The sequence below is a fragment of the Dreissena polymorpha genome, chromosome 11 (genome assembly GCF_020536995.1).
Source record: "Dreissena polymorpha isolate Duluth1 chromosome 11, UMN_Dpol_1.0, whole genome shotgun sequence".
NCBI classification, from domain to species: domain Eukaryota; kingdom Metazoa; phylum Mollusca; class Bivalvia; order Myida; family Dreissenidae; genus Dreissena; species Dreissena polymorpha.
Genome location: NC_068365.1, coordinates 54049170 through 54074542, shown reverse-complemented (window position 1 = coordinate 54074542; position 25373 = coordinate 54049170). Strand labels below are relative to the sequence as shown.

At 33.8% G+C, this 25373-nt stretch overlaps 1 protein-coding gene across 11 annotated transcripts in view; it reads right to left on the bottom strand.

Annotated features, from left to right (window-relative positions):
- Positions 1-1102: 1102 nt before the first annotated feature.
- LOC127851280 (uncharacterized) overlaps positions 1103-25373 on the bottom strand; it is a 57450-nt gene continuing 33179 nt past the window's right edge. For 7 of the 11 annotated variants that reach the window (XM_052384957.1, XM_052384963.1, XM_052384958.1 and 4 more), the window contains exons 4-19: positions 19500-19717; positions 18677-18916; positions 18289-18416; positions 17838-17877; positions 17428-17480; positions 16749-16791; positions 15534-15586; positions 14624-15432; positions 14314-14428; positions 13939-14096; positions 13740-13809; positions 11133-11270; positions 9266-9441; positions 9010-9178; positions 8627-8740; positions 6242-8174 (exon numbers count right to left, since the gene is read on the bottom strand). In XM_052384957.1, the coding sequence (XP_052240917.1) occupies positions 7984-8174; positions 8627-8740; positions 9010-9178; positions 9266-9441; positions 11133-11270; positions 13740-13809; positions 13939-14096; positions 14314-14428; positions 14624-15432; positions 15534-15586; positions 16749-16791; positions 17428-17480; positions 17838-17877; positions 18289-18416; positions 18677-18916; positions 19500-19711 (2709 nt within the window). In that variant the 5' untranslated portion in view covers positions 19712-19717 and the 3' untranslated portion in view covers positions 6242-7983. Of the gene's footprint in view, positions 2042-2706; positions 2766-6241; positions 8175-8626; positions 8741-9009; positions 9179-9265; positions 9442-11132; positions 11271-13739; positions 13810-13938; positions 14097-14313; positions 14429-14623; positions 15433-15533; positions 15587-16748; positions 16792-17427; positions 17481-17837; positions 17878-18288; positions 18417-18676; positions 18917-19499; positions 19718-25373 lie in introns of those variants that run through there. The other 4 variants (XM_052384967.1, XM_052384966.1, XM_052384965.1 and 1 more) reach the window with 4 other exon arrangements.

The following is a 25373-nucleotide window of genomic DNA, read 5'->3' as shown; positions in this document are numbered from 1 at the left end:
TTTAGCTCGATTGCGTTGGAAGCCTTAGGCTTATATAGACTCTCTCGAGTCCGTTTCCTGGGAAGAACAAGTACTTGGTGTCTATGGAGGAGATAATGAGAACGCTCCCAGAGTATAGATCGAACCCACGAACTCCCTATCGCTAGGTGGACACCACATCCACTACAGCACCGCGTCCTTTGAGTGCGGTTAGTCAGTTATGATGCAGACAACCATAATTTACAACGTTGTTTAAATAATATTACAATGATATAAAAGAAAAAAAAAGTTTGTTGTATTTTCAGCTGAAGGAGGTCATTCTTACCAGTTTACAAAAGCCGATTGCAGAATGCCCCATTCGACTCATATTTCAAACAGTGGCCCTAAGCATTGGGGCGGATCTCAAACATGTTGAGAAGGTTATTCATGCTGGTCCACTCACGTCACTGGAAAGTATGTTTTATTTCAACATTTAGCAATGAAGGAATTTATCACATTTAAGTAATTACTTATTAATTTACAAGTTATTTTATGTGACCTTGGATTATACTTATATTAAATTTCATTAAAACATCTGCTAGATTATCAGTTACATGACATAAATTTGCTCTGCACTTATCCAGGATCATGTACGGTGCCATTCCTTATTTGAGAAACATAATAAGTATTATTATAAGAACTGGATTTGCGCTGATGTATTATAGATCCTGATTGGTCAACAATAGCAAATGCAAATTATATATATATATATATATATATATATATATATATATATATATATATATATATATATATATATATATATATATATATATATATATATATAGCAATGTCGTGAAAAAACCTGCATTTGTGATAAAATTTCATATTTTTTGTTTTCTATAGATTGATAAAGACTGTTCTGTGCTTGTTATTATGATACCCCAAATTTAAAGATTTAGCCCCATTACTTACTGAGAATCTTTTATTTCAGAAACAGAACTGCAGAGGTGTTTTGACGTTAACAACGTTTTCAAGTAAATCGCATTAAGATGTATGTTACATAAAAATCCACACTTATAAATATTACATGAAATACAATTTAAGAACACATTTATTTTGTTAAATATATATTATCAGGTATCTATGTGTTATACAAATAGTAGTGATTAACATTAAACTGTAATCTAACATACGTTACTTAGCAACAAAGTCCACTTATATGTACATCGACCAGCAAACCATACAGTTTACATCATATTTTGCTAAACCAATCTCATATATTTTCAAAACATATCATTTAGTTTTTCATAGGAATACACACATCATGTTCAAAACAAGCACTATCAATTACACCATCAATACATAAACTAACAATATCCAATAATAATAATAATAATAATAATTATAATTTCATTGTGTTGAAATGTTATATTTTAATTTCCGAAAAGTGCTTTTCCTAAAAATTAAGAGTCGAGTAATCTTTAATAATATCTACTTTGCACACTTATCTTTTTTATAATTATTCTTAGCATGTTCACAATTTATTTATTATTCTGCTTATAGTGTATGTAGAATTCTTCGTTTGACATGATTTCTATAGAAACATGCTGAAGGGAATACAAATATTTCATTTTATATGAAAAAAGTGTAATTTAGCTTTGTTATAAATAAACCAATGTGTATTCAAACAGACATTGAAGAAAATTCTTAAAGTACTGAAGAATAAGTTTGAAGTTATTTGTCATTCGCCTGTAAATATTGACATTATAATGCGAGTAATTTCTTGCCGTAGATGCCATAGATGCGACAACATAACTATAGTTATGTTTTTTGGGCAAGGGCAAGTACGTGAAGCATCCTTGTTAGCATTGCAGAGATACTGCCTGACAACTTTGTACAAGTACTCATGTTTGTTTCGGCCTTTCGTCCATTGGCGTCTAGATCTACAATCTGCGGTCGTTGGTATGGAATGTGGACGCCATCCATAGCCACAGGAACCTTGACCTCTTGACATCCGACTCCCGTGCGCATTGTGGCCACACCTGGCTCTTCCGTCGTCATGCGGAAGTAACGATGGTGTCTGAAAATAAAAATAAATACTATTATGGCAAATATTTTGATAGGGACAAAATATAATGGTGCATTTGCGATTAATATTCATTTGCATTGGTAACTATAATTGAAGACAATGTGCTTGGTGATGTCCGAGTTTTGTTTTTCTTTCGTTTTGTATTGCACTTTAGGAACCTTACACTTTTCGTTAAACAGCATTATAAAACTGAAAAAAATATTAACAATTCTACTCAGTGGTGTGAACATTTTCAACTAATTATCATAGGCCTACGTTAGTAAATACCTTACCGATGGAGTTCGTCCAAAGTGGTCGGACAATGAATTGTCCAGTCACAACTTAATGGAAACGTATAAAAGCCAATTATTCAACCATAAAATAATCGATACGTGTTTCTATACGCTAAATCACAGAGATTCGGTTTTGCACTCAGTCAATAAATAATAAATAATACAATTTACAACTGCTAACAACTTAACACAAAGAATCAAATTGTCTTCTTTTTTTAGCACATGTCCAAGGAATTGGACGAGCTGGAAGAACGAGAACAGATGCACAGGCCATCCTGTACTTCAACCAACGAGACTTGGCGTCAACAGAAATGGGGAAAGACATGAAATAATACTGTTTAAACAATTCAATATGCAAACATGACATAATAAATTCTTTCTTCGGGTTCCACACAATGGTTAGATCACTTGCCTGTTGCAGCGTTTGTAATTCTGATCTGGAACTGGAATGGAAGTTTGGAAATCAAAGAGTTGTTTGAACAATGTACTGCAGTTCTCTTCTGAATGGATTCGTTTAAGTGTGCTCAATAGGATATTTTCCTTAAAAAAAACCTGAAAACTTCTTAAGAATGATTATTTGTAAAAGATGCTGTTATTTTATATAATGAATTTAATATTTTCCTCCTAAAATATTGACCTTGACTTACCGGTCCTGGGAACCATTTCCAATAGACCGTATTGCTAAACACGAAATCATAGTATTGCAAATTTCGGTAAATTGATACATATAATAATTTTTTTACCCATGGAGCATATTTCGAGTGCATGTTGTTTAACAGTTTTTATATTTCTAATTTTCCAGTTTTAATCGTTTATTTGAATTGTCCCTAGCATCTTTAAAGTGTTTGTTTCAGTATGATATACCGGGGAACTATGAACCAACTTTTTTCTTATATTACTTGCTATAAAAAGAAAAAAAAATGATGTAACAATATCTCTTTCTGATCGTTTCCAGGTAAACATGGCCATGTAAGCAATTAATATGTAAAACAAGACTCTAAAAATAATACGTTGTATCCTATTTGACACTTGTTAAGTACATAAAATTACACCAAGGGAAAATTAAGTCTACAATTCATAGAAAATGTTCACTTTGTGATTCTCGATCCACTTGATCAATTCCTCCAAATTTAGTTTTGTAATGGGATTTTTTGGAGTCTTCTTCATTGACGTCTCGTGTCTACCTGGAGTAACCAGAAAGGGTCTTATTGCTCTTAAGCTGCTTAAGCTGCTGATTATTTTCTTTTCATCTGGAAAGATGACAGTCTCTTGTGTCTATGTGCCCGTTTTATGGTACATGTTTCCTGGTCATAATGATCTGATATCTTATTCAACCTAAAGAAAGAACAACTGCGCTTAACCAAAGATTTCTCTGTAACATTGGAGCACATTGACCTTAAATATCCTTTGGTAAGTCTGACCAAATATTCCATTTGTAAGTCAGCTGGTATAATTGACTTTCCAATATTGACAAACAGACCATAAAGGGTCTCATGTTAAGATCGTTCACTAAGCAATGCAAACTGGTGAGATAACAACCTAAGTACTTCAGGTGCATACTTGGAGCGATTGTTGTGACCCTTCAACATAATCATTAAATACATCATTATCTGAAGCCAACGATTTCTGTTTGGATTTTATACAATGTTAATCAATCCTAACTCTATAACAATTTTGCCGTAATTATACACAGGATCAGCATTGTCTTCTTGCATGTATGTGCCATTCAAAGCATTTCTTGTTGATTGCGTTACCTTCTGTATATTGGGCGAGACCTGTTCAATAAGCCAACTTCTGATCTCTTCAGCCTTTATTTGGAAAGAATCAGGAATGTTTTCAGGGACAACATCGGAATTTGGAAGTCCAATGTGTTCACAAGCTGCATCAATAACATAGGCTTTTATAACAGACTCTGCGAGATCTCGAGATCTTTACAACTGCATTTGACTTTAAGGTTATATAGAGCCTAGAAGTGTGAAAATATTGTAAACACATGAAAATGTTTTGTCAAATACATGTACTCATATTAACAACTAAATGTCAAACTATATAGAGCCTGGAAATGTGAAAATATTTTAAACACATGAAAATGTTTATTAAAATACTCACATTAACAAATTAATGTCAACCTCAATGTCAAACTTAAATCCGGCTTTGCTTAAACATAGCGTTATAAAAGTACATCCGAAATCCGTTCTCTCCGAAATAAAACCGTATATATGGTCTCTACGTTTCTTCGCTTCAGTCTAGCATTCTCAAGATTAATTCTATAATGTATTTCTATTATCTTGGTCTGAACGTTTCCTCGCTTCAGTCTAGCATTCTCAAGATTAATGCTATAATGTTTTTCTATTATCTTGGTCTGAACGTTTCCTCGCTTCAGTCTAGCATTCTCAAGATTAATTCTATAATTTTTCACTGTTATCTTGGTCTGAACGTTACCTCGCTTCAGTCTAGCATTCTCAAGATTATTCCTATAATGTTTTTTTATTATCTTGGTCTGAACGTTTCCTCGCTTCAGTGTAGCATTCTCAATATTTATTCTATAATGTTGTTTTTTTTATTATCTTGGTCTGAACGTTTCCTCCCTTCAGTGTAGCATTCTCAATAGTTATTCTATAAAGTTTTCTCTTATCTTGGCCTGTTCGTTTCTTCGCTTTAGTCTAGCATCATCAGTATTTTCAAGAACAATCACAATATGTAAATACACAAGCAAACAAGTGAAAATTGTTCTGTTACCAGCGACTGTGAGCATAATTTTGATATGAGCCTTCATCATCTGATACACTTTTGTTAATTGACTGTAAATCAACTGGCCTCTTAGTGTGATCTTGACCAAACATATTTAGCTATTGTATTTCTGTTGCACGCGACACACCCTAAAGTCATATAATGACCAAGTCCAATACATCTTGCAATGTATCAGGCGCCATGGTGGAGTTGTTGCTGAATTACCCATGGAAAATGTGCGAGGCCAATGTATCTAAGAACAATCAGGCCGATCGGTCCACCCGCTCACGAGTTATCAATCGGACATGATTTTCACATTCAATATCACAGTGACTTTGATCATTGGCCTAACTTTCAATAGGGATTATCTACTATTCAAGGGCAAGGCATCTGCAAAGTATGAGGCCCATCACCCAATCCTTTGGTGACATATCGAACGGAAACCAATTTAACACTTAATGTCATGGTGAACTTGACCTTTGAACAAGTGACCCAAATTTCAATAAGGGTCATCTACTGGCCAAGACCAATATACATGTGAAGTATCAAGCCGATCGGTAAATTCGTTTACGAGTTATTGTTCGGAAACGATTTTCACACTTATTGAGACAGTCACCTTGACCTTTGACCTAGTGACCCCAATTTCAATAGGGGTTATCTACTGTCCAAGGCAAGAGCACATGGGAAGTATCAGGTCAATCGATGAATCAGTTGAAGAGTTATTGATTGTAAACGATTCCACACTTAGTATGACAATTATCTTGAATTTTGACTTAGTGATCCCAATTTCAATAGCGGCCATCTATTGTCCAACGCCAATCCAAATGGAAAGTATCAAGCCGATCGGTCGTTCCGTTTACAAGTTATTGGTCAGTAACAATGTTCACTCTTAGTGTGACAGTGAAATTGACCTTTGACCTAGTGACTCTAATTTCAATAGGGGTTATCTACATTTAAAGGCCTATGCCCATGAGAAGTATCAAGCCAATTGGTCAATCCGTTCACAAGTTATTGATCGAAGATGAAAAGGCATATGCACATGAGAAGTATCAAGCCCATTGGTCAATCCGTTCACAAGTTATTGATCGAAACGAACTGGTCTACCGACAGACCGACCGACATCCAGCAAAACAATATACACCCTCTTCTTCGAAGTGGGGGTCATACAAATTCAATGGACACAAAAATCTGACTTTTCTATGTTTTATTTTGTTTTTAAAGTGAAAGGCCATTAGTGTAGACATATTATATATAATATTTAACCTAAAAAATAACAGACACTCATCATGCAAGAAACAATTCAATTGCATTTATATTCAAACTTATTTTACGTTAATAAGTTAATTGTATCAATTTAAATACAGTTTTTCAAAAAGAATTTTTTAATATAAACATGAATCTATGTTTACGAGTATACATCATTGGAAAAGTAGAATGGTAATAATAGCCATAGCCGTATATACAACAAAACGTTTTTTTTTAACAATTCAAAAGATCAAATGAAAAAAGAACAAATAAAACGTTATATACACGAACATTGATCTCTCTGTAAAAAGCATCAACAACAGTCGCATATAGGGCAAACGAGGATCTTTCTATCAAAATTCATCAATAACAACAGCATATACGACAAACGTTTCCAATGCAACAAGAACAACTTCAGTCTACTAAGATAAGATAGTGTACAAAATTAAGCGTGTACACTTTTCTATATTAGACAACACTGTTTTGCAGTGTTTAGTTCTGTCGCATTATTGCATTCATTCGTTATATTTTAGAATGCAAACCAGTGTAGACGCATGCTTTGTAAGATATGTCATATGCCATATTATGCATACCCAATGTAGTCCTTGTTATGTAGTAAAGAAGCTACGGACGTTTTAACCAGGGTATTTGTCATGACAGATATATCGCGTTGAATATAAATAACTATATAGCATTACATGCAGATTAAAAGATAATTATGAGAAAGATGGTTATAAGCAACGCGAGCACACTGTGTGAATTTTAATGTTTGAGTGTATGTAGCTGTATTTGATAGTATTTGGTGACGATCCACTAGCTTTGCTTATAAGTATCACCAATATTGTGTGTAGCTAATATGTTAGCTGAAACATTAGATAAAGTGATATTTCTTTTGTATTGTCTAGATTCATGGAATCGTGACTCAAACACTGTCATGTGCCTTCTCTGCGTCGTGCACGCTCCCTGTTCCAGAGAAGATAACTATTCAAATCATTGAATTTTTAATATTGCGTTTTGTTTTATTGTGTAAACAAATAGTGAGGAACTGCATTATCGTCTATAGAGCAAACGATCATGATCATTTATAATGGTGTTAGTTGGATATTCAAGTAATCGTGAATAACAAAAATGCAATGTTTGTGTCAACTATGATAAATACAAATATACTTAGTTGAGCAGCGATTGCTTGTATACACCTGTATACAGCTGATTTTAGATCAGAACAATTGTCAGCGCATCCGCAGTTGTTACTTTCGCAATAGAACCAAAATGGCCACTACTGTGAGAAAAAGTTAGTACGTTTTTGATTACAGAATCATTTTTGTATATTATGTTACATAAACGAGTGGTTTGTTTGTAAGTTTCGACAGGAATGTGAAATAAACCAGACAAATAGTGCATATACCGCCAAAAAAATAATCGCAATGATTTCCTCGAAAATTAAAATATATGCACTCAGAGAGATTCAACATATTCTTATTTAAATGCTAACATAAAAAACATTCGCATTCACTTTTGCTTCGTTTGCTTCAAAGTCTCGCAAGAAGCCTCGGCCTCAAATATATTTCATTGTAATGTTTTTGAAAAATACCTAGTTTATAGTAACATAGCCAAATCTTATTTAGCCTGAATGGTCTACTTTATTCTGATACAAATAAAATGAATTTATATATGTCAGCTGATTGATCATCCCATAAACGTGCGAATCCTTTCCTTAATCGGTCTGCCACAGTCTGGACATCTATCGTTCGCTTGTGTGCAGTCAAAACAGTACTTGTGATGAGTACAAGGTAGAAATAAGGCGTTTATTTGGTTTTTGTGGCAAACATGACATAAAAGTATGCTCTTTAGTCGTTGATTTTGTTCCATCAATGTCTCTGAAATGGTAATTGTGTTTCTTTTCAATTAAACGAACTACAGCTTCCGGCCTTAAACCACATAGTGCTTGACATTTCTAAAAAATTTGGCAGACGCCGTGTCTATTACAACGCACATTCGCAAGATACTACAAGAATATAAATAATGTATTAGTTTAAAACTATCATAGTACATGCGGATGCGTTATTTGTTTTGTTCTTCATAAATAAGTTCTTCATTCATTAAGAAGGGGTATCACTAAGACAATAGATCCACAATGTGTTGACAGTTTGTGAGACATCGATAAACACTGCTTAATAAATACAAAATTAATAAACAGAAAACATTCTTGTGTAAAGTCTCGATCAATCGAGCAGGCTAACATTAAAAAGAAACACTGACATTTAAATAGCGAGTTCTAATGAAGCATAAACGTAGATAAAACAGTAAGAAGGCCATAATATGTTATTACCTGTTGATTGTGGACATGGCGGTGGTTGCGTTATGAGATTCTCGTCAAGCGACTTTCTCTCACGTATTACTTCCATACGTGTTACAATTTCCTCAATGTCCGGATCTCCGGTGCCTAAAACGTATTAACAAATTGATTTGGGTGGGATAAGTTGATTTATTTTTACCAAGTTAATACAAATTGTGCAAAGAACTTTAAAATAAATCAAAGTATATAATCAATATAACACTAGGCTGATCATAAAACAATAAATATATTTAATAGTATTAAATCATGTAGTAAGAATAAAGATAATTCAACTTCATCTTGTTCCATAAATCATATTTATTTTAGGAGGTCATAACAGTATGTGTCAATCTGCTACCATAGTTATTATAAACAACCTTGTTGAACCAGTTCCAGGACCGCATTTCTAACATCGTCTTCGGGAAATCCCATGTCATATGTAATCATGTGTCGATGTTTCTCCACAATCCTTTGAACCAGTCGATCATCTATTGTTACAGCAGCCATAGCACCATTCATCTCCTCATTCTGACCCGATGTGGTTTCCTGTTTCCATATATACTCATGAATGTAAAAAAATAAATAAAGCATGCAGGAGTGCTTAACAGAAAAAATAAGAATTATAACACTTACACTTGCTGCTTGATCTGCTGACAATTGAATAAGGTTGATAAATTCATCCCCTTTTACTTCGCGTGCATATGGACAGGCCGGAAACCATCGACAGTGTTCTATCCAGGGCTCATCGCCTGGTTCCCATTTCCTTAAACCGCCATCACACGCGAAGCAGCGACAATGGTCGTCAACGCCTTGGATGAGCAAACATGTATATTTCGCATACTTAAACACAGCATATAACGCAACAGTTTCATTGAAAAGGTATAAACAACAAAACATTGCATATTACAATTTAATGGAAATCGACGGAAACAGAACTACACGCTGTAACGTATGCGCATTTTCAAGTTCATAAGCTGAACAAAGATCATAACATTCAAACAAGTGGTATATCCTCCGCTTTTGTCAGAGGGACTCCTAAACTAAAATGCGTGTCTTTGAGAATGATATTATGGCGATTTTGTGTCGCACGTTTCAAGCACGGGTATGTACGGCCTAAAGGTTTATTATCTATTTGCACTCTTTACAATATTCAATGTGACTTTGGGTAGTGTTTAAATCTTAGCTTCAAATTAAATATTACTCAAATTGTTAAAAATACCATGTTTAAAATTAATTATATTTTTGTAGAAAAATTTCTTTTAATACAATGGATTGACGACTGAAAATCGTATTTGCTTTAAGTTTCAAATTACGAGGTATTTCGATCATTCGCTTTCAACTTATCGTTTATACACAACAACTTGTATCTATGTATTTGTTTTACAGTTTAACTGATGTTCATAAGTTGTTACACATTAAACTGAAAAAAACATCACACAAAATATGCATAGTATTTCTATCAGTTGTACAATAACAATAAATCTAAGTAATGCTGAAAGACAAGTCATTTAAAAATCTAATAATCATATGTACAATTTCATATCCTTTAAAAAGTAATTTGCGTGTAAAGATAGTATTGTATGTGTATCTGGAAACTACGGTGTCATAGAAGTGACATTCACTCCTCTTTTTATAAATTGCACTCCTCTTTTTTCTATCTTGTGGTCACGACTTAGTAACTCGTGGCCACGAGTTAGCTATGTCGTGGCCCCGAGATAGAAAAAGAGGAGTGCAACGCTAAATAAAAGAGGAGTGCAATTAAAAAAAAGAGCAGTGCAGTAAATAAAGGAAGTGTGCACTAAACAAAAGAGGAGAAAACTTCGAGATATCGAGATCCCGACTAAGCTTACTCGTGACAACGAGTTAGTCAGCCAATCACATTGTTCCATATGGTCGTTCATGGTGATCTTTATACAAAGGGAAGAAAGCATCAACAAAAGAGGAGATACTTTTTGCTATCTCGAGATCCCGACTTAGCTAACTCGTGGCCACGAGTGAGGCAGCCAATCAAATTGTTCCATATCGTCGTCCTTGGTGATCTTTATACAAAGGGAATTAATCATTACATTAAAAGCCCGCTTTGGCCAGCTATACATATGCGTTCAGAATATTTACACATGTTACGCAAAATTTGATTGGCTGACTAACTCGTGGCCACGAGTTAGCTAAGTCGAGATCTCGAGATCTCGAAATTCTCCCCTCTTTTGTTTAATGCACCCCTCCTTTATTTACAGCACCGCTCTTTTTTAATTGCACTCCTCTTTTATTTAGTTTTGCACTCCTCTTTTTTCTATCTCGTGGCCACAACATAGCTAACTCGTAGCCACGAGTTACTAAGTCGTGGCAACGAGATAGAAAAGAGGAGTGAATGTTACCCCTGTGCCACTGTAGGAAACACAACAACGATTTCTAGTTCTTAAAAAGTAATTTTCTGAAAGATTCTATTCTCATAGCTACATGTGTTGTTATGGAGCATACACCTTCATCAGGATTTACCAACCTGTGTAATACAATCCTGCCGCCGCCAATTGTTCTGGTCTCTGTGATAAATTTGGAGGCCAGGATATGAACGTGTCAAGGCGTGACGATAATGACCGGAATCGTTCGTGCTTTGCTCTGTAGTTCGTAACTGGCCGACCTATGAAATATGCACTTAATATATCAATATATATTTATTTTTTCAAATAAAACTAGAGCTTTGTCACAGACGTGACGAAAACCCCCACAAGCCGCATTGACACATAATATTTTGAATGTCGTCTTCACAAAAAACAGCGGACACTATGCTCAATTTTTAAAACGCACTAAGTGACCCCTTGACCTAGTTTTTGACTCAGAAAGGCCCATGTTCTTACTTGGCCTTAAGATCATCTCCATAAAACGTCTGACCAAGTTTGGTGAAGATCGGATGTAAACTACTTGAATCAAAGAGCGGACACCATGCTGCATGTTAAAAAACGCACTAAGTGACCCCGTGACCTAGTTTTAGGCACGGAATGGCCCATGTTCAAACTTGTCCTAGAGATCATTTAGATAAAACTTGTGACCAAGTTTGGTGAGGATTGGATGAAAACTACTTGAATTAGAGAGCGGACAACATAGTTAGGTTTAAAACGCACTAAGATACCCCGTGACCTAGTTTTTGACCCAGCATGAACCATATTCAAACTTGACCTAGACATCATCTAGATACAACTTCTGACTAAGTTTGGTGAACATTGGATGAAAACTACTTGAATTAGAGAGCGGACAACATTGTGATGTTTAAAACGCACTAAGTGACCCCTTGACCTTGTTTTTGACCTGGCATGACCCATATTCAAACTTGCCCTAGACATTATCAAGATACAACTTCTGACCAATTTTGGTGAAGATTGGATAAAAACTACTTGAATTAGAGAGCGGACAACATGATGAGGTTTAAAAAACACTAAGTGACCCCGTGACCTAGTTTTTTACCCCGCATGGCCCATGTTCGAACTTGACCTACACATCATCTAGTTACAACTTCTGACCAAGTGTGGTGAAGATCGGATTTAAACTACTTGAAATAGAGAGCGGACACCATGCTCAATGTGTAAAACGTACTAAGTGACCCTGTGATCTAGTTTTTGATCTGGCATGGTGCATGTTCGAACTTGGCCTTCAGATCATCTAGATAAAACTTCTGACCAAGTTTGGTGAAGATCAGATTAAAACTATTTGAATAAGAGAGAGGACACCATGCTGAATGTTAAAAAACGCACTAAGTGACCCCGTGACCTAGTTTTCGACCCGGCAAGGCCCAGGTTCAAACTTGGCCTTAAGATCATCTAGATACAACTTCTGACCAAGTTTGGTGAAGATCGGATGAAAACTACTTGAATTAGAGAGCGGACAACATGCTGAATGTTTAAAACGCACCAAGTGACCCCCTGACCTAGTTAGAGAGCGGACACTTAATTCGGACCGACAGACAGACCGACCGACCGACAGACAGACAAGTTAACTCCTATATAACCCCTTAAACTTCGTTTGTGGGGGTATAATTAATCCTTTTAAATTTAATTTCCTTGATGATCTTTATTATATTTCTAACATTTGTGAAAGTTTTTATGATGCATAAACTCATTGAACACTTTTAGAATTGTTAGAACCATCGTCTCTCGTAACTCTTTAAGAGTGATTGTTTACATATATATAATGATTTTGTTCTGCTTTACTGTGTTTGTACTTACAAAAGTGAGACGTTAATAAACTAGTCTCTCTGGTTGCCTGTCTTAACGAAAACTAAACCACTGCTGTTGCATATAGTATAAGAAGTTTAATTATGTGTAAATATTAATTATTTATAAATAAATGTATCAATACAGTTTCTGTTATAATAAATATATCGGAAAAAAAGGAATGATTCATGTAAACAAAAAAGGGAAATGTGATACCCGACGATAACGGCCGATGGATTAAACAAAACATTTAAAACATATTATGTCATAAAAAATAAATGTCTTTCGAGCTCACTTCTACACATACAATTATTAACTGCTTTCAACCAACTTAACATATAATATGCCGACCAAATTTAAATTGATGACTGTATGATAAAACAATCGTATAAAGCCAAAGGGTCTACACCAAAGTCACAATAACAATTTCCGTATTAAATTCGATCGAGGTATGGCTGTTTTTATTAGCAAATTTAAAATCAATTCAGATCACGGCTGATTTTTAACCAAACAGAACTATTACTTGCATATGATATGTTTGGGACATAAAGGTAGTGTTTTTTTAAGAGTGTACCTTTGTGGTAGGGTATCATGAACATGATATACAACATTAATCTTCATTTGATAAAATAGTGTATATATTTCAAGTTCAACATATGTTGCGCAAATTTGCAGACCTGCGTAAAGTAATAAACGGGCTTTGTGAATCCACAATCGTTGGTGTAATTGCGGATTTTGCAATCATGGTGTGCATGAAAATGTCCAGGGATGTAAGACGAATAAATCTTGTATTTGTCCCGTTGAACATTAAGTGCATAAGTGGATTCTATGTGAATGATTATTTTGTTCGTTCGTATTTTATGTATAACGTAAAACTATGAGCGTATGAAACGCAAAAATACCTTGTTGCTGTTGATACAGTTCACGCTGTCTTCGTCTAATTTCTTCTGGGTCGGGACGCGTGTTGTTCTGCTGCAATATATACAAATAACATTGTTTAATAATGCATATACCATTACTAACCTTTTGTTAAGTACAAATACTAAGTCAGTTGAAGAATAGAGAGTTTGGATATTTAGAAAAAAAAACGGCAACTCTAACCTTATAAATTTCTAACGCTTCCCGACTTCCAAACTGTTCAAGCAAAAACGGACAGTTTCCCGAATGTTTCGCGTGTTCCAGAAGTGGATTGTCCGCGTCTGAAAAGTCTTTCAGGCCGATACCGCAGCAGAAACATCGTACAAGGTCGTAGCTTTGGCCTGCAAAATAGAGCATTGGATTCAGTGCGACAAGGGATAAATAATACTTTTGACAGAATTAACGGCGCTTTAGTACTTATTATATAGTTAAGATGTATGATGATTACAACAAGGTATCTTTATGTGGTTATGTGTGATTCTATTAACCATCAAACAAAAGAACATAAGAAAGAGTAAACAATTAGTCAAATGAATTATCAATATAACTTTATTGTACCTGTAAAGAAGAAACCAGCATTGCAAAGGGTTTGAGGATCTGGTTGTTGTAAGGGCCATCCGCGATACGTCTCCCTCCTGCTACCAACATTTTCATACGAAGCATATTTAGCCGTCTGTAACATTGACATTCATTTCATAATATAAAATACCAATAAGTTGTAATATATTTCTATTAAATGTCAACTAGAATTTGTAAACGTCTTATAATAAGCACGATATTTTACTTTCACAAACGAATGAACTTTGTATTGGTCAATAATCGGGTGTAATGAAATATGTAAAAGTATGCTAAAGCAACCAATGCGTACCGGAAATCTTCTTTGCTGCCCTCTTATACTAGTAGCCATGTATTGAACCCGCTCCGTGTTGTTCTGATTAAAGCGCATTTCATCATCCCCTGGATTTCTAAATGCCATATTGATCTGAACGTGTGGTCTGTCTATCTGCACGAGATGCGAACTATCCGGTAAATTGTCATGACGAAAAGTGCCAGTCTGATTAACAGACAGAGAAGTATCGTTTTGATGGCTTGTTGAAGGATGTTCATCTAGAAAGGTTTCCTCTTCTGACACTGAACTGTCGTGTTGTTGTTGAGCTTCAGAAACTTGAGTTGGGTATTTTAGTTCTGGTTGATTCAGATGTTTATCGTGGCGATTACCTTCGTTCGGGTACATATACGTACTATTGCAGGTAAGCAAGTGAAAACCACCAAAGGGGTTTGTTACCGTGATGTCACAGAAGTTAATAGAAGACAAACGTGATTGATTATTACAAATATGTTCATCTAGCAAATAAAGTGTACGCCTATCCCGAAAGAAGAAGGATTCTCTAAACTCATTTCTGTAGGCGAGCACTGCCGCTGGTATTGTCCCATCTGTCGTAAAATCCAAATCTCCCCACCAAGATGAAGACGGTAAAACCATATAAGCGATTTTCTTTCGTAAATAAAACAATGGCGGTATATCCAATTCAACAAACGCGCCAAAATTACACAATTCATCTAAAATTCGACTTATCGCAAATTCTTTTGCTTTTGTATAATTCTTATTCAGAAGCCCTTTTCGTAGGTCGTCATTTAGCTCTATTTTGAAAACCTTTGTTCCGAAAAGGCTACCGACTGAAACATTAAATATTAAATGTTTGATCAATATATTCGGACATGTATAATAAAGCGTTTATATAATTCATGGCTTTGCTCGAATTTAATGCATTTAATACCTTTAATGGAACCAGTGCATGGCTGTACTTTTCTCAAATGAACGTCTGTTTTTCTGCAATATTCGAAAACAATATAAGTACAACTTACGTTTGACATATGGTCGTATATGCCTACATATAATGCATACATGATAAAACATACTTTACTATAACTATATAATTGATGTCGATTTAATGATTGTCTACTCCATGTTTTGTCCCAACTACAGCATATAGATTTATACAAAATTTATAAAAATCTCATGTTGGTAAAAAAAATGTAATACTTATAATTCGATAACAAACCAAAAAGTAAAGAATAAATTAACAAGAGATGTGTTCGTCAGAAACACAATGCCCCCTATTGCACCGCTTTGAAAAAAAAATATTTTTTTTATTTTTTTTTACCTTTGACCTTGAAGGATGACCTTGACCTTGAACTTCCACCACTCAAAATGTGCAGCTTCATGAGAACGCCGCTTTGAAAAAAAATTACCTTTGACCTTGAAGGATGACCTTGACCTTAAACTTCTACCACTCAAAATGGGCAGCTTCATGAGATACACATGCATGCCAAATATCAAGTTGCTATCTTCAATATTGAAAAAGTTATGGCCAATGTTAAAGTTTTCGGACGAACAGACGCCATATATTTGCCATTTGACCTTGAAGGATGACCTTCACCTTCACCTTTCACCACCCAAAATGTTCAGCTCCATGAGATACACATGCATGCCAAATATCAAGTTGCTATCTTTAATAGTGAATAGTTATGGCAAATGTTAAAGTTTTTGGACGGACGGACAGACGCCATATATTAGACATTTGACCTTGAAGGATGACCTTAACCTTCACCTTTCACCACTCAAAATGGGCAGCTCCGTGAGATGCACATGCATGCCAAATATCAAGTTGCTATCTTCAATATTGAAAACGTTATTGCCATTAAAGTTTTCGGACGGACGGACGGACGGACTGACACACTGACGGACAGTTCAACTGCTATATGCCACCCTACCGGGGGCATAAAAACTGATATTTATTGATTAATACAATCGTCATCATACAGTGCAATAAAACTCAACCAAAAATACCTCACCATATGTGTAGAAATAGAAAAAAATGGAAAATTGTTTTTAAAGTTTTTATATAAGATAAAGTTTTAAAATTGAGGCTCGAAAAACATGTTCAGCAATAAATTTTAACTCGGCATTCATTAACATTTACTTTTCATACCTTGTTTGCTTTTTTTCATCCAACTTTTTATTTGTCGTCGCTGCTGTGATGAAGTCAAAACAGATTCATATTTATATAATTTTAAAATCAGTGTGTTATTAACTTGCACAACAACCCACATATAATGCATGGGCGTGCATGATTTTTTTCAATAGACATATACGACATAACTTATATAAAGCATTGATTTTGAAGCAAAAAATGTTGAAGTTATATATCATTTCACGTCTCTGACTGTTCATTTAGATAAATTAAAACCATACACTTTGATCGGACGCCTAAGTAAGACGTCACACTCACATAAAACAAATGCATATGAATACATTTATATAAACAAAGAGAATCTTCAGCATCGACCTCCTTCGAGAGCTAATTATTTAGTAGATGTAAAAGTGGCAAATGATAAATTCCGTCAAACATCACAGAACATCACACACATAACAAATTCCATAACTACAAACCACATGTATATTATGATGTCAATTAACAATTTAAGATCATAATCGTATATTTATTTAGTTCAGTTTATATTCAACTGTTCTTTTACGTGTTATTGTAAATTTCATTTCATTTTATTTTAACAGGCATTGTGTATTCTCTAACAACCGATTTAAATGGATACGCCTTTCTCACTTGAATATAATATGATATTAAATGATACAATAATGCTTAAAGTTACCTTGTAGGTTACCATTAAACGGTGATGCGCTCTTTAAAGTCACGTCTTCTTCACTACAATATGTATAAAACTTTAACAAGAATACATAACCTTGACTTGTGTATAAGGCTTCTAAAGTGACACAAATAACACGTTTTTATATTGTGGTGTTTTTAAATTACTCAAGAAGATTCTACATCGAACTTCGGTATGAATGGGATGTTGTATATCTCACCGTCCCAACAACATTGAAATTTCGTTCCATAATTTTGACTTAAACAAAAGAATTAAACAAATAAAATTTACACATAGACAAGTATACTGTTGCGAGAAATATGTGAATGTTAAGTAATGACAACCATTTTGTTTAAACAATCTTCTGCCATTTTTGTTAATACAATCAAATATCGTAACCAGTATGGCTCCATTACCTGTCACACGGGGCTGTATCTGCCGAATGTTGGGTGTTGGCTATAAATGTAAAACATCGCAAATTCTGTTCAATAAAGGAAAGGTACGGACAGATCTTAACTCAGATCTAAACTTTAAGCAAACCGTTACGATAACATGTAGAACTGTTTTCATAATGCGAACTATGATATGTATCGAGCATGCATATAAATGCGAGATGTTTCAGTTCTTGTAATAAGACGTTTGAATGTTTGTGTTTTACTGTTTAATGGCGACAAAATCTGTTTCAATTCTAAAATTCACATACAAATATACTGTCGCATGTTTTGTATAAACTCATGTAGGTTTAATCGCCACTGTTTAGTTTCAACCGTTGGGCCAACTTTCGTATAAAACGGCCAAATTTTTTAATATAGCTGTTTTGGTGAACAGTTTTTTTGTGCTTTTGCGTAAAGAAAATAAAACAATTACCTTCTAAATCTTTAACAAATCCGGGACCAGGATTTGGTTCTACGCCAGAAATGAGCAACTGTATCTGTATGACTTTGATCGGCAAAATTTGTTCCCCCATATACCACACTTCATTCGAACCTACATCTCTTATAAAAGAAACAATTTAAACAAATGTATTTTGTGCTAAATATGGCATATCCACTCCAATTAACTTATAACACGAACTAACAAAAGAAATATTATGTAAAATTGAGTAAATCAAGTCAATAAACAAGGTTTATGCCAGGCCTATTGAAAAGGTTATGTTCCATTCTCACTAAGCCATTATATATTGAATATTTATTATTATATATTGACACTTTAAACGCATTTACATTTTATGTTCAGCATAATAAACAAAAAATACCTATCTGTAAAATATTCAAGTGGCTTGTTGATACATTCTTCTAAACTCAAACATCTAGTCTGGGCACACGGTTGCGATTTCCGGGACGAAATATGCAAGAAACATTCCAAACTGTTATTAACAGTCAAATACATTCTACTGAGTTTGAATGAATTCAGTAAATATTTTTGATGCCTTTCCAAAACAGGGAACCGATGCCCTAATGTGGATTTGTTGGTGTCTTGTCCATCGTGTGGCAGCCTGAATAAGATTGTGATAAATGTAATGTCAGATATTCTAAACAAAAACTATTGTTTTTCTATGATATTTACTAAATATTTATTATTATACTAAACGATGACTGAATACGTGGTTTTAATGATTGAATTGCAACTATGTGTAAATCGGTTATCTTGTTAATATGTAAAATGGAATGCATTTGCTTCATGATTATTTTAGCGACATATTAAATATATTAACGTTTGTATTGTCTATGTGTACAGGTTATTACTATACCCAACATGCAAACATTCTATACCATAATATGAAGAATTAAGTGAATTCAGGTTTTTAAATAATCTATGGAAAATAAAACATTTTACTTCAACACTCTGAAATTACAACCGTTCTATAACATCAGAAGCATGGTACAACATGTGATGCATAAGTCTTTAAAGTTTTACTATTGATCACATTTCAACCACAAAACATAACGCTATGCGAAGATTTGATTTGTGCTTATATTCATGAATAAATAAAATACCATAAAATCAAAACACCCTTTTTTGGTTATGGACATTAGATGTTTGCAAAAATAAGGTCCGTTGATAGTCGGGTATCTTACCCAAATACGATATGTCTCTGATTGGAATGATATTCATTCGAAGACAGACACAGCACGATGACAAAAGTGATGGTTCGTAAGTAAACACTGTTTCGTCCAGGTTGACTTTGGTCTTTTATTCTAGAATCATTTCCTGTGGAATTGGTTGTTTTGCAACTCGTGAAGCTGAATGATCCAATTCTAAAGCGATACGTTTGAATATCTACGGCCATAGTTTTCTGAAACGAATAAAAATAAAAAAATGTATTGCTAAAGAAAATGAATCATGCTTTATAGTATTTGAACGCAATCCAAACAGGATTTCAAATAATAAATAGTGTTGTTCAAACAAAGACAGTCAATTGTCAAATTGTTCATGTCAGAAAAAATAAAGACCTTGAACGAAGAGACAGATAATTTGGTAAATTGTGGATGGCAATGTATTATGTATTTTTGGGATTTTTGAGCAAGTGGTACCTATTGAGAAATCATTTTATATATTTCTAAGTTATAACTGTTCTTTTTTTTCGAGCGAAGTGTATGAAGAGTGCATGTACAATCTTCATGCACTGATTTTTGTCGGGTAAGAAACGAAGACTCGCCAAAGCCCATTTTCGCAATACCTGATTTTAAAGGGATATGTTTAACAATTTTAAAATATTTTTTGTTAAATAACCACCTCTAAAGATTTTCATTTCGAAGATTCTTAAGTAAGACGTTGCGTAAACAAACACAATTAAAACTATTTCAGGAATCTCTTCAATGAAAGAATTGGCGTTCAATCTGTGCCTGACTTTATTCAACACCCTTTTACAACACAAATTTACATTGAAAACCCATTGACAACTCAGCATATTAAAAATTTTGTTAAATAGATATATACACATAAACGATGAAAACACGACGTGAAATCATAACTAAAAGTGTACGCAAAAATCATAAATAATTTATGTTAGTATAAAAGTTTTTCTTCCGATCTAGCAGGTTATTTAAGGTCATCGCTTAAAATAAGAAATGTCAACACACGTATACAATGAACTGATTATTTGGTGAAGAAATTGCATTTGGTGAAGAAATTGTAGACCGACCAATGTAAGCCTCCGCAAATATCTGAATAATTATGAAAAGTATATATATTTGTATAGGCATGCAACCCGCAACAAGCACAATTATTGGAATGAATCGATGCTAAAACACCTTGGGTCTTATTCAGGTAAGAAATGACGGTTCAAAAAAATCGATATAAGCTTATCATTAATAGAACAAATACATATAGACTTAAAACACCGGTTTCATATAAACTTTTATATTTTTATAAAAAAATAATAATAAAGCGACCAATGAATCGGTTATAAACCATTTGTATAAAACAAGAAATGTGTTTGTCGGAAACACAATGTCCCCTTCTGCGCCGCTTAGATTTGTTTTTACCTTTGACCTTGAAGGATGGCCTTGACCTTGACCTTTCACCACTCAAAATGTGCAGCTCCATGAGATACACATGCATGCCAAATATGAAGTTGCTACATTTGATACGATAACACTGTTTACTTTACAATCAGTCAGCGTACTTAGTGATACAGGTAGTTTGTTTACATTCACAGTTCTCAAACCGGTAACAAGCACTTTGTATGGTAAAGCGACAACAGCAATGAATAGATTGTGAAGTATGGGGGTTTATAACTGCCAATTTTGTTGAACGTGTTCACTGAAAATTGTGTAAAAGATTATTGAATGTAAAACTATCAACTAATTCATTTTCACTGTATAAGGAAGTTCGTCGACTCCTTTATTCATTGGACGATATTTCAGAAATTGATATAAAAAAAAGAAATAATAGAGTGAATTGGTTATCAAAACTGAAAAGTTGGCGATATACTAAACCATTCAGGATTTGGAGATATATGATTAATTTCGACAAATTCATTCCTTTATTAAAAATAACATTGCGAGATCAGTATAAAGCTGAATTGATTGAATCGTCAAAATCGTTATATATGTATCATCGAAAAAATAAACTCGAATATTGAATTAATCATTCCAATTGATGCAATAAAAAATTTTTTGTTATCGTATGCTATATACTTATATACTCATTGACACAGATAATAACGCCACATACAGCGGCAGAAACTGGGCATACCAAATTAAATCATTACTCGAACAGATTGGCTTAATTTACGTATGCTACGATTTACAAAGAAAGATATTACGAAAATTTGCTTTAAATCTTATTTTCAAAGATGGCCAACTTCAAATAAATTCGACAAGCGAATGAGAACTCAAAATAGAAAGGAAATTCCTAATCTTTCAAAATAATATTTTTATATTAATTGTCTAATAACGTAATCCGCTACGGAGACCGACCGCACTGAGATGTATAACACCCAGGAAAAAAAGAACGCCGATAGATTAGAGCGATATAGCAAGATATATAAATAGAAAATTTAGTTGCTGATACTTCTAATTAAGTTCTACGAATTCCAATGATTATATCTAACATTAATTTCTGTGTTAAGGTCATTATTTTAATTACTACTATCTCTTATTTTGCTCATGTCGCACATTTATACTTATTGTGTTTGTATAGGTCCCATACTAAACGTACGATGGAAAGTGGAAACTATAATGGCATTTGTTGTCATAACTATTAACAACACACACTGTGACGACCTTTATCTAATTATTAAAATGCATTATGCAACAGCACCAGATTATGATTATCGGCGATATTCTAAAAATAAGATGCCTGCGGTGAGTGGCATGTTTATGACACTTCTGCAGATTATTAATCAACTTGCCATTGAGAGACGTACGTTTGTTAATTGATGTTATGTAAGAAACACAGAAGACCCGACCAGTAGTAATTTATGTCTCTTTTTCTTAAATGATATTCTAGATAATATTTATAGCGATAGAATATTTGGTTTAAACTTATTTATTTGAGCTCGATTGCATAGAAAGCCTAAGGCTTATTTGACACGCTCTCGAGTCCGGGACTAGAACCAGTACTTGGTGTTGATTGGCATTAAAACAGTAAACGTAACCGGCCATGTCTGACTTCTAATCAGCACAAAATCATTATTGTTAATTCTTAAGATACCACGTTTTTCTTGATATTGCTTAACTTGATTAAAAATGTCCAAAAATATAGACAAACATGCCATACTGAGTAAAAATTATGAGTATTTGGGTATTTTGAACGTATTTGGGTGTATTTGGATGTAATTGGGTAAATCGTGCTGCCGCCAATATATTATATCAAACATTAGCCGTGGACCCCAGTAGTTGTTTCTAAGCACTTTTTCAATGTTATCTAAGTTTTTTTTTAAACTAAGTCCAGTTTTTTTCAGATTTTTTGCATCTTCATGGTAAATCACATTCACATTTGTGAAATGCGACAAACAATAACCTCCATTATCAATAATTAAAGATTAACATTTTTACTTCATTTCGCGTTCCACCGATTAAAACATTCACTATTCAGCGTTTTTCCTCAATATTAAGTTGTTGCCGGAAAAAGGTACAATTCCCAATATGAAATTCTGACCATTTTTCTCAAATTGAAGGCGAAACTTTCCAAAATCACTAAAAAAAATATATATGTAGTAAATGCAATGTGCATTTTAACTGTTATTTTATTTAGCATCTAACTCAATTCAAATCAGTTACTGTACACTGCTAGGGAAAGAAGCTGCCTTTGGGGACGCTGTCACCGAATGGTTTCCGTTACCATTCATTTTTCTTATAAACATTGCTTATGAAAATAGGAACCAACTAAATTGCACTGCATTTTCGCTAGTGTGGACATGGCAAATCATAACATTTATAATACTAAAAATAGTATTTTATCAAGGTTAAAGGTTTGTTAAAGATTAACTAGGAGAAAGTGGTGGAAAAAAACGCTGCCATTGAATTTGCTTTTACCTGACAATTTGCCATATGTCAACAAAATTCTTATATAGGTAATAGTTTCAGCCAATCAGCAGTCAGTCAGCCAATTACACACCGTTTTAGATACAGTGCAAACAATTGATTTTTAATTTAGATAAAAGTTTACCACATTTTTTAAATTGCACTTAGAATTTTTAAACCTAAAGGTAAGATCTCAACATTATCATCACTACAAACTTGCTATTAAGCAATTAACAAAATTAAAGCCCTTTGCTTTCTAAGAGTATGATTGATGTGATGTTGTTAAAGAAATATAATTCTTTTTTAAAGGTTAACAGAAAATACAGGAGAACTGTTTTTTGTTTGTAGCTAAAATAGTTGATTTGTTGATTACGTGAACAATAAAACTCGTCAATGCTTTTCAGATAACAAATTTAATTATACGCATTTGAAAATGCTTACATAGTATAATGTTTTCTGATATTTCAATGTTTATCATATGGATACAACATATAATGCAAAATGGTTGGTTAAAACACTTATGCATGCTTATATATGAATGAATTACGTAACAAGTTATATCGCGATTTGCATATAGTATGATCCTTGGATCCCACAAACGGCGATATAACAATTCTGTGGTGTAATAGGGTTCCGACTATTCAATTATTGAAGTTCTTGATTAGAGTAAATTCACTTTAAGAGTTCGACTCATAATATTTTTACTTAATGTCATTTTTTGTGAATAAAATTGTTTGTATTCAACACTAGTCTAGTACCAGGTATTTTCTATAATTATCCCAGTGTGAATTAAATTAAAAACTGATCATATGCTAAAAACTTTACCAACTATTGTCTTTATAAATCAGTTAGCAGTTTTTTTCGTACTAATTTTTGGATGAAAGTGGTTAATTGTTTTCTTCTTATTATGATAGTTTTAGCATTTTACTTGCAATGCTTAAGTGATTTTTTCTTTATGCAGTGTCTGACAAATTGATAGCCCTGAGCCAAAGGGCTACCACAATGTTAATTGTGACTAATTAAAATTCAAAGACCATGTCCGACGCGCTACAGTTAATCTCTATTATTGGTAAGCAGGTATAATAACATAATTATATCCCTTTAAACAATGACCCTGAGAGTGTGACAGGAAATCAGAATCCAATCAGTTATCAATACCTTGTGGTAATCTTGCTTATTGTCAGTGGAGATGTATCAAGGCCATCAAATCAAAAGTGTACATTGCTGGTCTGCTCTTTGCTCTTAATATAGATAATGATGATTGGTTTGTTTTCTGTCAGTCAGATGATTTTGTTTTAAATGTTCGAACATCTAGTTTGCGACATCTTTGATGTCATAAAATACATGTAGTGCACATCGTAAAGCAAAAATGAAAGTTGATTTAAGTGATACGAAACCTTTAAAGCAATTACAACCACCATATTAACTTTGCACATAGGATAAATGCAAGGACTGGTGGAGAGACTGCTAATTGCTTTCACATGAGAAAAAATTGTTTAAATAAAGTATTGCATATACATGTACAAGTTGTAAATGTGATGATGATGGTAAGCTTGTTTACCCTTGGACTTTGGTTCAAAACCATTGCCCAAGCATACTGTTATTGTTTTAAATTGAAAGCATGCATTTTATTTAATCAAATAGTCAACTATCTTTCTTATATTTGTTTTATATATGCTCCAACATAGCTTCAGATATGGTAGCTACATGTACACTTAACTTTTGTCCCCTACCGGTTTCACCGGAGGGGACTTATGGTTTGCGCTCTGTGTGTCTGTCAGTCCGTGAGTCTAACACACTTTTCTGGATCCTGCGATAACTTTAAAAGTTCTGAATATTTTGTCATGAAACTTGAGATGGCAATATGGAAATTATGCACGTCAGTGAATTTTGTTCCTACAACAAAAATTCTGGTTGCTATGGCAACAAATATATATATATAAAGAACTGACAATGGTGGATCCGGTAGCGGACATATAT